General features: G+C 30.7%; 1 protein-coding gene across 1 annotated transcript; it reads right to left on the bottom strand.

Annotated features, from left to right (window-relative positions):
• Positions 1 to 7,514: 7,514 nt before the first annotated feature.
• LOC108455460 (uncharacterized) lies at positions 7,515 to 10,136 on the bottom strand. The gene is made up of 2 exons (XM_053020292.1): positions 10,126 to 10,136; positions 7,515 to 9,573 (listed from the first exon to the last, which is right to left on the bottom strand). The coding sequence occupies exons 1-2, from the start codon at positions 10,134 to 10,136 to the stop codon at positions 7,671 to 7,673; spliced, it is 1,914 nt and encodes a 637-aa protein (XP_052876252.1). The 3' UTR covers positions 7,515 to 7,670.
• Between the last annotated feature and the right edge of the window lie 6,860 nt (positions 10,137 to 16,996).

Raw genomic sequence — 16,996 nt, 5'->3', positions numbered from 1 at the left:
TGTCCCAGACACGGTCTTACACTAGCTCATATCTCATGTCGATGCCATGTCCCAAACATGGTTTTACACTGACTATCATCTTATAGCTGATGCGTGTCCCAGACATGTCTTGCACTGGCTTACGTCTCGAGGCCGATGCATGTCCTAGACATGTCTTACACTAGCACCTGTCTCGATGCCGATGCCATGTCCCAGACATGGTCTTACACTGGCTCTCATAATGTGGTTGATGCATGTCCCAGACATGTCTTACACTTGCCCACAATAACCCATATGTTATGGCGTGAATATCCGATATATTCCTTAGGTTCGAACGGGAACTTTACCATCTCTATTATCATCATACTTTTTCAATTTCAAAATCAAGCAATTCATGCTATATTAATTCAAATACAATTCAACACATATACATCAATGATGTAGTTGTATTATTGACATACAACTTACCTCAGATTACAAAATGTGGCGACTAGTCGATTTAGTCGATTTACTTGGCTTTTCCTCGATTTAGGTTCGAATTCAATATTTCTTGATCTATAATAGAAAAATGCAATTATTTAGTCACTTTATAAATCTAGGCTCTCTAAAATTCTTAATTGGGAAAAATAACCAATTTGCCTCTAGACTCTTGCAAAATGACCATTTTACCCTTAAGCCTGAAAATCAATTTTTATCGAATTTCTTCACATCTTAAGTCTAGCTGAACCCTTTTTGCTCTTGTAGAAACTCTAAATTCCCACCATTTTACATATTTAACATCTATTTTACAACTTATGCAGTGTAGTCTTTTTAGTGTTTTCATGCTTACACCTTTCACAAAGTTGTTTATAAGACACACAAGACTCATTTTCTTCCATAAAAATTCAGAAAAAATCATAAATCCTTTCATGGCAAAACCCTAGACTCTTAATCGTTTTGCATAATAGTTCCCCCATTAGAAAGCTTATGCTTCAAGGGTCTTAAAAGTACAAAAATATTCAAGAAAAGTTATAAAAATCACTTACTTGCAAGAGGAATGAGTTGCTAAAATTTTTCAAGCTTTCAAACCCTTAATTTTTCTGAATATTCGGTGGAGAAAAAAAATGATATCATTTCCCTTTATTTTATTTTTAAACTAGTCAAAATTGGTCACCAACTCACCTAATTTTGACAAGTTTGTCTCCTCTTTGACTCTATGGCCTGCTATGCCTTCTTCCAAGGGTCTATTTGCCTTTTAAAGACCCCTAATTTTGGTTCTCTAACTATTTAACACCTTTAGCTATCAATTCAAGACTTTTGCACTTTATGCGATTTAGTCTTTTTTCACAATTGGGCTCATAAATGCTAAAATTAATCCATCAAATTTTTCATGCACTCTTATAAACATGCCATAACATCAATTTAATAATAAAATAATTTATTAAACTCTAGATTTGTGATCCCGAGACCACTATTTTGACTAACCCCAAATTTGGGCTGTTACAACACGTATAAATCATATCTTTATATTACAAGTATATTTTCATAACAATTCATCTCGAGTTTAGATTATTCTATGTCAGAACTTAACTCCTCTAATTCGAAATATCAATTTCACACGAGTAGTATACTTAAGGTGTACAAATCTATAATCAAGGATGAACATACTCATCAAATAAATTCCGTGTACAAATATCATCATCTCATGTTTCCATATATCAATTATCATGTATTATCATTTCATGTATTTCAGGAAGATATGTGTAATATCCCATTTCTTATTAATATTTTCTCATGTCTAGATTTTTACCCGTTGAATTTATTGGGAATATCGATGGATACACAGGTAGTACACTTGAGGTGTACAAATTAGGATCCATCAATTCATGTCCAATGATACCCACAACGTACTATCTCAGAGAGTACACTCTCGAGCCACACATGTATACAACAAGATTACTAGTCCAGGCTAAATCCTGTTTCCAATATATATTTACTCAATAGAGCTTAGTCAGAATTACCGGTCCAGGCTAAATCCTTTTTATGACATATGCTCTAAAGAGCTTGATCTGGATTACCCGTCCGGGCTAAATCCAATCCATAACATATGCTCGAGAGGACTTATATTAAGATTACCAGTCCAGGCTAAATCCTTTCCGTAATGAGGTCAATAGGATTACTCATCTGAGCTAAATCCAATTAACAACAAATGCAAGACTTCATTCAATAAGGGAAATCACACTTATACATCGATTTTCATTTATTGAAACAGGGTTTAACATTTTTCAGGCATTAACAGGCATGTAATTATTTCATACATCTATAACATTCATATAATTCAAATAAACACATTTCACATTCATTTCAAGTATAAAAGTAACATTTTTATCATTTATCATTTATCGGGCATTATCATTGATCGGGCTTTGTCAGATATGTTTTCAATGTCATATATATATGATATTTATACAATTCACAAACACAACATTAAATTCAAGCATAGAAATATACACAATTTAGTTACATGAACTTACCTCGACAAATGTTCGTATACGTAAAATCTACTAATCCGATATTTTTTTCTTTTCCTCGTTCTAACTCCAAATTTGGTCTATCCTGATCTATACGAGTAAATTTAACATCAATTTAATACAATTTAAACTCAATTCAGTCCAACTCACATCTTAGGCAAAATTACCATTTTGCCTTTAAACTTTTAATTAATGACGATTTCATCCCTAGGCTCGAAAAATAAAATTTAAGCAATTTACTCCTTATTCCAAGCCTAACCAAAAATACAATATAAAATTTACAGAACATGTATTCTATAAAATTCATAATTTTTCTTCAATTTTCACAACTTTACATTTTAGCCCCTAAATCATGTTTTCATCAAAAATCACTTTGTAAAAGTTGTTTATCTATCAACAACCTTTCATATTCTACCATAAATTTCAAATTTTCAGCATATTCATCCATGACATTATTTCTATAGTTTGATAACTTTTCAAATTGATCCCCCAAATAGATAGATTAAGTTATCCCGGTTTCAAAAATATAAAAATTACTAAAAATGGGGCTTGAATACTTACCTAATTTGGCCAAGAAAGCTTGCTTTCTCTTTCCTACGGTTTCCATGGAATATTTGGGGAAGAATATAATATAAAATTATTTTTATTTCTATTTAATTATTTATTATCTTTTGATTTTATCACTTTCCAATTTAGTCCTTAGCCTTTTTCTAATTTTCCATGGACGAATCATCCAAAAATATCTACTACTTTTTCATTAATGGTCTAATTACCATATAAGGACCTCAATTTTTGAATTCCATAGCTATTTGTTCCTTTTAGCTATTAGAATTTAACTTTTGCATTTTATTCGATTTGATCCTTTTCACAATTAAGCACATAATTGATAAATTTCTTTACGAAATTTTCACACAACATTATTATCATATTACAGACCATAAAATAATATTAAAATAAATTTTCTTTTCGAAATTGAATTTGTGGTCCCGAAACCACTATTTCGGTTTCTCTAAAAATGGGCTGTTATAATTCGAATCACTATAATTGTTGCATATTTATATTGTTTTGCATAGTGTAATATTGAAGTAAGTCAAAAATGATTATTTGGAATTGATATGATTGTGATTGGTTATCGAGATAGAGGACTAAATTGAATAGAATGAAAAATAACATAGCTTAATGATTTATGGTGTTTAATTTGAAATTGAGTTGAAATATGTTATGTTATGTTATGTTATAAAATGATGAATTGGATTATGAATTGAAAACGATAAAATGTGAATCAAGCTATATAATAAAATTGGATTATTAGTTACCTTATTAACTATTTGGGCTAATTAGATATAATTGGCTTGCCATAGGATAGATTGAGTATAGGTTACTTCGACTATATATTGATGAGAACTGAGCGCATTTTCCTTCGGACATTTCCTGCTAAACCAAATTTTAAAGTGTTGAATGTTATAAAAATTGGTGCCACAACATTGGAAGAACCAATGGCTTCTCTTGCAAAAGCTATGGAATCTATTGCAACAAGCATTAAAGGAATGGATGATAAAGATGTTTTCACGATGGCTCAAATTGAACATTTAAGTGGAAACAACCAAACTCCTACCAAGAAAGTTCAACATCAAACTCTGTAAGTGAAACTAAAGTCATTGAATGAGGACTTCAAAATGTTTATTTAGATCAACTCAAGGAGCTCATCAATAAGGTCATCAAAGATTAAGTTGAAAATGTTGCTCTGTATTCATAAACACACCTAAAGCTTTACACTCAGAAGACTGATCATTTGAAAATGCCTAAAATTGATCAATCTCCGAAATTCCAATAGTTTAATGGCAAAGAAAATCTACATCAGCATGGAAACTTGTAATAGTGCTAATATTGATAGAGATCTCATGGTGAAACAGTTGGTTTGGTTATTGAAAGGAAATGTCTTTGATTGGTACACTATTTTCGAGCTTAGAATGATTTACAACTGAGAAGAACTTGAGTGACAGTTCCTCAATTGATTGTATAACACTTGTCGCATTATCAACATGATCAAGCTCACAAGCTCATAAAAATGGAAAATACGAGACAAACATAGATTGCATTCAATGTTGGAAGAATTTAAGTTTAAATTGCAAAGAGAAATTATCAACGTCCTCTACTAATGAAGTGGGCTTTGAACAAATATCATTTTAAAGTTGCTAAAACCGAAGCTTAAAATATGATTGAATTGCAATACAAAACAGGATTCAAAACTGAATTTAGGGTTGACTATATTCTTGGGCTTCAAACTGGAAAATTGGCCTTGAATCAAACCAACCATCTAATCAAAGTGAGTTCAATAATAAATCAATTTAATGTGAGCAAAGAACCTGGATCAGCTTTAACTTACCTCAAAAGTAAAATTACAAATAAATCCAATTTAACTCTTAAATCAACCCAAATTTTAAAATCCAATTGTAATTTAACTTAACTTTAAAATCAGTTAATTTAACTCGAAAAGTCTTTAAAATCAGTTAATTTAACTCGAAAAGTTTATCTAGTAGGATAAATCTCAAAATTATACATGATTTTATTTAGTATGTAATTGTATATATGAACTTTAATTCAAAAGCGATTATACACATGGAACTCTATTTGTGATTCAAATATATACTTGAAATTTTAATTTTGACATGCACATTTAAAGAAATAAATACCTCAAGTTATTTTTATATTAGATAAATATAATTATTTATGTATGCAATATATAAACATAAAATGATGTTATATCAATAATTGTGTTAATAATTTATAAAATTGAATCAAACCAAAATTTTATGTATAAAATTATACAAAATCAAAATTTATATATATAATTACATATCAAACTATAATATATATATAATTTTAAAATTTATCCCATTTCAATAAAACTAAACTTCAGAACGCTTCCAACAAAATTGTCTTTCACATTAAATGACCCATTTATGAAAGTAAAAGGTTTCTTCTTTTTACAAAGTTCATTGTTCATCTTTGGCTTGTTTATAGGATTCTTCTGATATTGTTACAATGTCATGGGTTTGAAAATTTTATTTTACATTGTTGGTACTTTTTATAATACCAAAAGTTAGAAAAATTTAATGGAAATTTTACATTATTGTATTTATTGTAACTATTTCGTGAATGTACGTATTATAGGAATACAATCAAAGTAATCCTCAATTATTAAATGGATCAATTCTTATACTATTAAAAAGTATCAAATCGCATGTGATTGGAACAGAGTTAAATATTTATTATTTAAAAATATCAATTATTGAGTAATGTAATTAATATTTTTAAATATTTTTAAATTTTTATAGTTCTGTAAATGTAATTTTTGTTTCAAATTAAGTCATAATGGAAAAGAAATTTAAGATATTATTTTATATAATAAATACTAACTCTATTACAATTTAAATTTATTTAATTCTTTTTAATAGTATTGGTTGTATCTACATGTATACAAGTAGTATTCTTATAACCTATCAATAATTTCCCAAATCTTACCCCAATGCTTTGGACACATAAAATGGAGGTTAAGCTTGAGCATTTTTCTCCAGCTCGTTCCATCTTCCTTTTTCGCCATTCTTCAAGAGCTGCAAAATCCATAACCATTAGTCGAACGGCAACGAAGGAATTACTGTGACTTGTTTCATTAGCAGCAAACTAATTAAAATGGAAGAAGCTTTGCCTCAAACTAAATTCATATTGTGTTTTATGATTGAGAAACAGGTCACCTTTAAAGTTGGCGGCGTCAAGATGCTGTCCTTTTTAATAATTGATTCTCTTTTCCGAGTGATGGTTGATGAAAATAGGCATACAAAAACTACTTTCTGAATGCATGTGTGTAAACCCTAATTTAGCTTTCCGAAACCCCTAAACAACAAAATCTCCCACCTTCACCTCTATACCATGTCTCAAAATCCCACAGCTTTAATCTCATTCAAAGAACAAACCATTAAACCTCATTTGGGTTGGTTCCTGGTACGAGAAGAAAGCAAGAAGAGAGCAGCTATGAGATTGAATATATTCAAAGCTATGGTCGCATTCTGGAAAGATAATCTCACTCTCCATTTGCTTTGCTTCCAGCTTTATTGTTCCATTTTTTATAATCTAATTATATTATAAAACCATATAATTCCTGCACAAACAAATCTGTTCCATTTTTTTTTTAGGTAAGAGACCCAACTGTTTTTCTTATTTTGGGAAATAAAATAAAAGGCTTCTAATATTGCTATACTTTCATCATTTTAATCATTCTCATTACCTATACTCATTTTAATAATCTTACTTTATTACTTATTTTTATTTTTCAAAAAATTACTGAAATTTACAAATGAATTAAATTATTCAACTATTAATATAAAATCTACTCTTTCACTTATAATTCAATTGCATCAAAATATTCAAGTTTTTCCTTATAAAAGTCCAGTAATTCTTCTAAAACTAAATTGATTATAAAAATCTCTACAATTTTCTTTCTCTCTTACCAAAATAAACTAAAACTATTTTTTTTAAAAAAACACTAAAGGAAATAAAAAGATAATTTTTTAAACTCAAAATTTTCCATCTTATCGAGAACAAGTTAAAATTAATTCTAAAATAAAAATTAATTTGTTTAACTTAAAATTCCGCTAAATTAACCATATATGCCTGTTCTTTTAATTAGGTTTATGAGCCGTTTTATTTATTTATTTCGGGAATGTACTGTTTTTAGAGTGAGAAACGGAAAGCAAGTCCAATTCCATTTCTCTCTCCTAGAGTTAGGTATTTAATATTTTTAAGTTTAAAATTTTTAATATTTAGGGTTTTAATTTTAAATTTAAGATTTTGACTGAAATCAAAGAATTTCAAATGTAATTTTAAGGAGTTACGATGTGATAACGCTCTTCGTAACACATACATTTAAAAAAACAATAATATATCTTTAAATTGATATAACTAAATATTGTGGGTAAAATATAAATAAAAAAAATGAGATAGGCAAGATGAAGTGGATAAGCAATCTTTTAAACAAATAAAAGAAGACGTAATTATTCAAAACCTTTGGATTTCAGCTGTATTTTTTTCTATAACCAAAGAAACAGTAAGTAACTAGTTATAATAATTCTGAAAAAAAATAAAAAATAAAAAAAAAACCTTACCACTATTTGGTATTACATATCAATCATGGATGACAAGCTTCTTGTACTCTCCACCAGCAATGGCTAATTCCATTACCTGCTCAGGGTTCACAATTCCCCCTTCGTCCAAGAACAATGTCAGCAAATTCTTGGAATAACCACTCACCAACTCCACTCCATCCTGAGTAGCAACCACCGGAGTCGAAGACGAGTTCCTCAGGTTCCAAAATACAATCTTCGGCACCCTTTTGTACCCACACTTCTGAAACTTCTCTTTTATAACTTCATAATCTGTCTTCCACATCTCACCCCCGCACTCTTTCATCTTCTCTCTTATGACTTCATAATCCGGTTTCTCTTCATCATCATTACACACACTCTCCATATTCATATATTTAGAATAATTGCCACAGGCATCATCAAATTCCATATCACTAAACACGAATAGCCTCCTTAAGAGTTGTTCCTCACTGAGTTTTCCTTCCACCGCAACCGCTAATATCTCATCGAACACTTTCTGAAAATCTGTGTTAAAACCCACCTCCATTTTACGCACAAACTCAGTCTTGGCTTTAAGACTGTCTCCCTTAACCAAATGCAGCTGTGGATTTGCACTAAAAGTCATCACTTTCCCCTTCCAAGGCTCTTCACTCAACTCTGAAACCAACAATCCCATGGCCACCGCAACATCCATGGGTATCCCAAACATACTCCCCGAAACATCACAAACTGCAATACAGTTCGTTAGCTTCCCCTTCTTACCCACATCCTCCACCATTCTCTTCCACTGGAGCTCAGCCACTGCCCCTCCATCTTCGTCTTCCAGTGACGCGATTATTTCATGGGGAAGCAACGCTCCAGCAGCAATCTTCGCCTTCCCGGTCTTCACCCGCTCAAGGTACTCCCTAAACCTTTCCTTGTCATGCTTTTTGAACAACTCCTTGTAAGTCTTCATTGCAACGGATGGCACCCTATTATAAGGGAGAGAATTCCATTTATTTGCACTTATGTACACCTCCGGCAACTGCAGCGCCTTATGCAACGGAACAAGCACTTGTTTCCTCAATCTATCCCGAAACCTGTATGCATAATGCGCTTCCTCCAATCCCTCGAACTCTTTCTCGCTCTCACGAGGGAAAACCCTCCGAGAAATCGCCTCGCATATCAAAGTAGCCTTATCATAAGATGAATCAATTGAAGGGCACCATTTTGCAGCTAAAGTGATAGCAAACAATTTCCCATCATTCAACTTCTTAAAATCGGATTTCAAGCAATCAGCAAAGAATTCAGCAACACAATCAAACAAAAGCCTATAATTTGAATCAGAATAATACTTATCGAAAGCCTTTTTCGCTTTCGCTTTCTCCCTCTCTTTCCTCAAAGCTCTAGCTTTCTCCTTATCTATTCCCCTACCCATTTCCTCTACGTTCTCTAAAACACCCTCAAATTTTTTTTCTGAAGCCTCTACTTTCTCATTACTTTCTTGCTTGAATTTTCCACGATTCTTGATTTTCTTGGAGGACCTTTTCCCCCCTCTCTTTCTATCTTGCCACTCCATTCTCTGGATCTTTCGCGATTCAGGTCCCTCAAGGATCCGATAAAGAATCTCCGGAAAATCCTTAAAATACCCAAATTCAGAAATCGCCTTAAGATTAAAAGCAAGGGTTTTGGGATGCTTACTGAAAAGCCAAAGCACCGCCGTATAAAACCCTTCTTTGTCAGATTTCCCCGTCCCTCTTACACCCCTGAGATTACAGATCAACTTCAGAGCAGTTAAAGAATCATGAGCCCAAGCCAATTCCAACCGTTCGATTAGCTCATGAGACGCAGTATCGGGAACCACATGGAAGAAAAAGTCTAAACGATTGTAGAAATCATTTTGGTTTTCAACAAAGAAAATACACTCTGCCAACTTCCCTTCGAGAACTGACAGGTGTTTTTTTCTTTTTTACCTTCCCCTAATTTTATAAGAAATTTTTTTATTTTAAATTTTTATAATAATTTTGTTTACTATTTAATTTATTATCAATTAATTCAGATGATTGATTAATGGTAAACTATTAAAATTATTACTTTTATTTTTCTCTGATTATATTTTAGTTATTTATATTTGAAATGTTACGTTTTTAGTCACTTATGTTATCGTATTGTAACATTTTAGTCATTGAGCGTTGATTGCTATTAACAGTGTAACTGTAAGCTGATGTGACACGTTAAGTTAATATTTTAAACAAAAATTTTAGGTTAAATTATACAATTGAACCCTATATTTTTTCCTTTTTAAGCAATTTAATTTTTTTTCTTTTACGTTAAAAGAGATGGAGAATGAAGGAAAATAGAGGGAGAAGCAACAGAGAATGAAAAAAAAAGGAAAGTTAAAAGAGCATAAAAGAAAAAAATAAATTGCTCAAAACGAAAAAATATGGGGACCAATTGAGTAATTTAAGCTAAAATTTTTGTTTGAAATGATGTTTGAACGTATTACATCAGTTTACCGTAATACCATTAATGACAATTAATAGCTTAGTGACTAAAATGTTACAACATGTTAATTAAGTAACTAAAACGTAACGTTTCAAAAATAAGTAACAAAAATGTAATTTGAGTGATTAAAATATTATAACATGTTAACATAAGTGACTAAAATATAATTTGAGGGAAACAAAAAGTAGCAATTTTAATAATTTATTGGATGATTAATTTATTTACTATAATTTTAATTCAAATTTATATCCTGCTTCTAAGGCAAATAGAGGTGTGCATGGGTCGGGTGGCCCGACCTTACCCGAAGGTCCGCTCGAAAAATGGGAGGGTTTGGGTAAAAATATAGGCCCGAAAAATGGGTTTGGACAAAAACGAGTCTCGTTTAGAAAATGGGCTAGATCCCGGGTAAGATTTTTTTTGTCCGGGCTGGGCCTGGCCCTACCCGATTTTAATATTAAATTATTTTTTAAATTTTTTTATTTTTAATTTTAAGTAACTTTAGTACTTTTACTTTACTCTTTTTGTTGTTTTTAATGTTATTTTGATATTGTAAAACTTTTGTTATTAATATAATTTGGTTCTTAATTTAGTTCTAATTTGTTTCAATTTTTCAATTTTAATATAATTACTTTTTATTATATTTTTAATTTATGTATTATTTTAAGAATTATTTTAGTCTATTTTTTATTTGTTTTTGTTTTAATATTTGTTTTATGTTTTTAAATGTATTTGATTTATTATATTTTAAAGTTTTTTATTTAATAAAAAAGTAAAAAAAAATTAATATAGCCGGGCAGGGCCGGGCCGGGCTGGGCTCGAGCCTACCTTTTTTCACTAGCCGGGCTTAGACAAATTTCTAGGCCCATATTTCGGGCCGGGCCGGGCTCGGGCCTTGAAAATGGGCTGAATTTTTTTATGAGTTCGGCCCGACTCGGCCCATGCACACCTCTAAAGGCAAAGATAACTGCTACCAAACAATAAAAAGATGCTTCGGCTAAGAAATGGGATTATTGGGGTTTCTTTTTTTAAGTTTTTTTTCCAGCTATTTTCATGTAAGTAACCTAATTTTGATGATTTATGTATTTTTGCAAGTATAGTTGATTTTGTTTATTTCATGTCTAAGAATTGGGGTTGGATTTTTACCTTATGCAATTACATATTTGTGAGTATTTTGTTTTATTATACAAATTATAAATGTATGGGTTTTAACTGGATCATTTTCGATTCTTTATTTGTTTGTGATTATAATAGTTTTATTTTATTTTATAATTTGTTTGGACATATATTTCACATAATAACTTTTTTTTCTTTAAATTTTATAAAAAATCATTTTAACCCTCATTTAAAATTTTTCGTATCTTTTAGTCTTTGAAATTATATATTTTTTAAACCATTCAAACTGAAATTTGATAATTTTAATCATTTAAGTTAGGTCATATATAATTATAATAGTTCTAATAACGTAACTTAAATTTATGTACTTAAAATTAAAACTTTATTAATAATTTTAATAAAATAACCTCTAACTTTCTATTGATATATTCAAGGTTTTAAAACCAAATTGGTGGTCAAATCGATTAATCATTAATTTGTTTATTCAATCGGTTCGATAGATCTATCCAATTCAATTAATTAAATTATTAAAAATTCATAAAAATATTAAAAATTATGTTCAATCAAAATTTACCAGTCCATATTAGTTCAATGCTTCTTTGAATCGTTACCCCGGCCAATTCTCGACCTAACTAATTCAATCAACCAATCTAATCCAATTCAAACAACCTTGAATATACTTCTATATTTTTAAATCTAAATGAAATGCTAAATATTAAAATTTAAACTCAAATTAAATTTTTGTAACATCCCAAAAATCGGTTAAGAAGAAATTGGGTTTTTAAACCAAGATTGGTCATCCCTCAATTTTGAGTTTAGATTTTGAAAAATTTTGACAAGTGATTTGACCTGGTTTAGTGGTTAAGTGTTTTGATTAAATGTGTAAGGTTTTAGGTTCGAATCCTATCCCTTGAAATTTTGCTACTTTTGATTAAGTCTCTATCTTTAGATATATGGGTTATAAGTTAAATTTAGCCAATTAATTATAAGAATGAGCTTGTTGGTTTAATGGTTAAGCTTCTGTGTATTTTTTGGTCTGATGTTCGAATCTCTTAGGAAGTAATAGGGAATATTTTACTTTTGAAATTCTTTGTGTGGTAGTTAGTTTCAGGTGGTTAAGTAAACTTCCCAAAATCTCCTAAGTTGATGATATTGCTTTTTTTTTTGTTTTACTTTCCATTTCTGTTTTTACCATTCCTCCGTTCTTTCTTTATTTTTCTTCATTTGATTCTTCTCTTCAAACTACATTTCTTTTTGCTATGTTATGCCAAACTGATTTTATACAAGGTCTGACTTCTCCATTTTAGTTCAATTTGTTGATTGGTAAGTTGATTTAAATTTTTGGTGTCGAAAGTTCTTCGACGTAACTTCTTTGACGTAACTTCGATTCTGGAATGTTAATTTTTAGCGATTTGACTACGAATTAATCATTTGTTGGGCAATTGCTCGTCGTTTAGGGATGAGAATTCATCCTTGTTGCTCCTACTCGAATCTGTATCAGGTGGGTATCAGAAACCCCTTCTTCTTCGAATTTTAGTTGTAAGAAAACAAGACTTTCAATGCCACACGAATGTGTAACTTATTGTTCATGAAAATTAGAGGCATATGGGCTAGGCATACGGGCTTGTGCCCAGATTGTGTGTGGTTATGTCTTATGAAGGGTTCACACGTGCCAATGACATGGGCATCATTCCAGGCTGTATAACTCAATGATTGCGGATTGGGACCACATAGCTAGGTGACATGAGCGTATGGAACACACGGGTAAGCACAAGGGTGTGGGCAAGACTGTGTGGAGGCACAAGGGCTAGCTATCTAGGCCGTATGAAACCACACGAGCGTGTGGACCAATGTTTAGATTTTTTTCTCGGGCCACAAGCGTTGTTAAAACGAATGCAAGCTTACTGTAGGGTCCGTATGGTTTGAATTAGGCTATATAACTTAATATTTGATGATCTGATGATAAACAATGTGTGATCTATACGCGCTTCTGCTATGTTTGAACCTAAGTATGTAAGATCCATTAGAACATAATGTAGTATTGTCTAATGTGTGCGAACTATCCATGTATGATATGTATTTTGTTAAGTTTGTTGGTATGCCTTTACGTGACTTTTTTTTTCTTAAGAATATATGATATTCGAATATGTTGAAGTACTGATTCTGATCTATAACCATGCATTTGACTTCATGGAAAATCTTATATTATTTGTTAAGTTTTGATAAATCTGCTTTATAACACATGGATTCCCATGCCTACTGACTTTGTTACTATACGATAGCATGACTTACATACTTATCACTCTGCTTCTGTATATACATGCCATGACACATTGTATGGGACTTGGGATGATGTGAAAGGAGGAAGTTTCTGGCAATTTGATTATCTGGTGGTTTATCCACGTTTCTATTTTGGCAGTTGGGCTACAATATAGTGGCTTGACCACATGTATCCAATCTAACAGTTTTAACTTTAAAATTTTGGCGGCACTATCCATAGTTATTTATTGGTGTGATTTGGCTAGATGAGTTCTAGGGGGACTCTATTTTGGTGTGTAGCGGAGTTGGGTAGGATGTTTTCTGATAACTCTACATCTGATTTATTTTGAAAAATACGACATTTGCATGAACAAACATCATTTGTGTAGTTCTGTTCAGTTCTGCTCTGTTTTATTCTGCTCTAGCTTGTTCTGGTGGGTTTGTGTTGTTATGTTATATTAGCATGATAGCAACCTCCGTGAAACACTAGTCTGTTCCGTTTTGGTTTTATACTCGCTATTAAGTTTTCTGTGTTACTCTGATTGATATACTGTGTTTGGTTAATTGTAATTGATATTACTTATACACTAGGCTTTATAGCTCACCTTTTGGTTTTATATTTGTGTGTGCAGGTAAGTCCGTGGCTTAGGATTGGACGTCTTGTGAGAGCTCAGATTGTTTTGCAATAATGTAAAAATAGTTTTGATCTTTTGGATTTGTAGTGTGTTCTGAGTTCGTATTGGTTTTTGCTAAATTTGTCAATAGTTGATAATTTTTAATTTGACACTACAAAACCACTCAAATCGATAAAACGGATTTTAGTTTTCAACGTTAAACTCTGAAAAGATTTTTTTCCACGAACCAAGTAAAGTTTTGAATGTTTTTTGGATAATTATTGAAATCGATTTTGAATACGTAGGTGTAACTCATCTAGATTCGACTTAAACTTCTAGGTTGGGTTTGAATATTACATTTGGTGGTATCAGAGCTAGGTTTGCAAAACTAGGGCTATGATTTTCGGGTTTAAAAGTCTTTCTGGAAAATGTTTTAAGTAAATGTAACTTCTGACTAACTTTGAGATGTGAGGTTTCTGAAAAGTATATGTTCAGATTTTGATTATTTTCGAGTGTGTAAACAGAGAATCCGAGACTCCGACGCTGATCTGTAAGTATCTCTACTTTAGCTATGTTAAATGAGCTAACACATACTATAGTGTTTGGTTACTCTATTCTGCTAAAATTGTGAAAATTCTATGAAAACTTCTGTTAAAACCTAAAACTTAAGATTGTTGATAAACGTAAGTTAACTCATAGAATCTCTGAAATTGTAGATTAGTATAATAAGTCTAGGTAGCCTTAACCATTGAACGACTTGAGTTGAGTCCTTTTTTTGAAGCAATGAGCCCAATATGAGAATTTATGAATCTGTAAAGATGCTCAAATCTGATGGCGATAATAAGGAAACATGGGACATTGCGGTGCTCGGGTTGTGTTCAGTGATTCGAAAGGATCGATTAGACTCAATTTGAATCTATGGCAAAAGTCCTAGATGGAACAATTCCAACTATGAGGGGAGTGTGAGTGCTATTAATTTGAACCCGCGACCGAAGAATTGTAACGACCCTATAGTCAGGGGTGTCAAAAAGTGTATTTTTGATACTCCGTTCCCGTAAATCAGACTCGTAAATATTTTTAAAAATTATTTACGAAGCTAGTTGTATATTTAATTAGGTTCCAATTAAGCGAATTTACTTGAATTAAGGGTTTATAAGGACTAAATTGCATAAGTATTAGAAGTATAATTATATATTAAAATTATTAGAGGGACTAAAATGATAAATATATATTTACCTTGTTCTGGTGGTCGACACTAATGTATAATATATATAAATTTATTATATTTATATTATATTGGGTAATAAATAAAAGTTAAAGATATGTATATGTATTATAATAATATTATAGTATAATAAAATGAAATAGAAAAGAAAATAGAATAAAAGAATAATAAAACTAGTAGTGGCATGCAAATTAAGAAAGAACAGAAAGAAAAAAGAAAGAAAAAGAAAAGAAAGGGAGAAAGGAAGTCACGCACGGCCTAGGGACTTCTAAGGTTCAAACTTTAATTGGTTAGTCAATTTAGTCATTTTTTTTGTAATTTTTATATTTTTGGAATCTCGGTAGCTAGGGCTGCTCGACCCATGTTGTAATTTTAGCATTTATTAAGATTTTAAATGTTTTTATTATTAAATAGTTTTAGTATTAGGGATTAAATAGATATATTTTTAAGCTAGAAATGAAAAAGGATTAAATTGTAGAAAAAATTGCAAATTTTGGGTAATAGGGACTAAATTGTGAAAATTTTAAAATTTAGGGTTTAATAAAAATAGGGAGTTATATTTTTTAATGTGAAATTTGTATAAAATATAGAATTAAATGTGAGAATAAAATTAGTCTCGGTTTAGGGATAAAAATTAGTTTCTATTTAGGGACTAAATTGGAATTTAAGCAAATATTGAGTAAAATTTTAAAATATTCAATATGAAATTAAATTGTGTTGTATTGATGTATTTTAATTGTTTTAATTACGTATCTAACATCGTATCAGAATCCTTGACTAAAAAGGGAAATGATACAATCGACGTCAAATAGCTCAGAATCCAAGGTTTGTATTTCTATAATCCGAACCTAGTTACTAATTGTTATATTTTGATTTAATGCATATGTTAAATGGTTGAGGTGAGTATTTTGGCACTTGGATATTGAATTGAAATTATAGTTGGTTGAAATGGATTGAATTGGTATATATATTATGAATGTATTGATTATTTGAATTGAAATAAATATATGTGTAAATTTGATAATATGCAATTATGATAATTGGATATTGGTTGTCTTTGGAAAGTGAGTTGGAACTCTATTAACTGTATCGAGCTAAGTCAGATATACTTCAATTTAACCGATGAGACACTAGGTGTCAATTTATATAGCGCTGGATGCAGTTATTACTTCGGATCGAAACTGGTGTGTTGGTTGGATCCATGTATCCGTCTGAGTCCGAGTCGTGTTAATAGAGGTAATCAAATAATAAAGTTCTGTAATCAATATTGAATGATATTGTATATGAATTGAAAATGAGATACTGATTTGAAATATGAAAAATGAGATATGTTGTGATTAAATGAGATACATGAGTTATGTACTCATGAATTGAATATTGAATGGATAATGCCATTGTATAAACAAATGTGGTTTGATATGTGAAAAGCTATTTATATAAAAAGTGTGTGAATTAGGACATTTGTTAAACAAATGAAATATAACAGCATGTGTAAATTGAATATAGTATGAAATGATATGCTATTATGTATGAATTCAAAAGGTTGGCATATGGTAGTTGTGATATTAGACATTAATATGTGTTTATAATTCTATTGTACATTTTGTATTCTCTTGTCTTTAAATGCTTGAATTATAGAAATATCACTAAGTTTTACTCAACATACAATTT

Source organism: Gossypium arboreum, chromosome 10 (genome assembly GCF_025698485.1).
Source record: "Gossypium arboreum isolate Shixiya-1 chromosome 10, ASM2569848v2, whole genome shotgun sequence".
NCBI lineage: Eukaryota > Viridiplantae > Streptophyta > Magnoliopsida > Malvales > Malvaceae > Gossypium > Gossypium arboreum.
The sequence above is the reverse complement of the archived record's forward strand: the minus strand, read 5'-3'. Positions and strand labels throughout refer to the sequence as shown.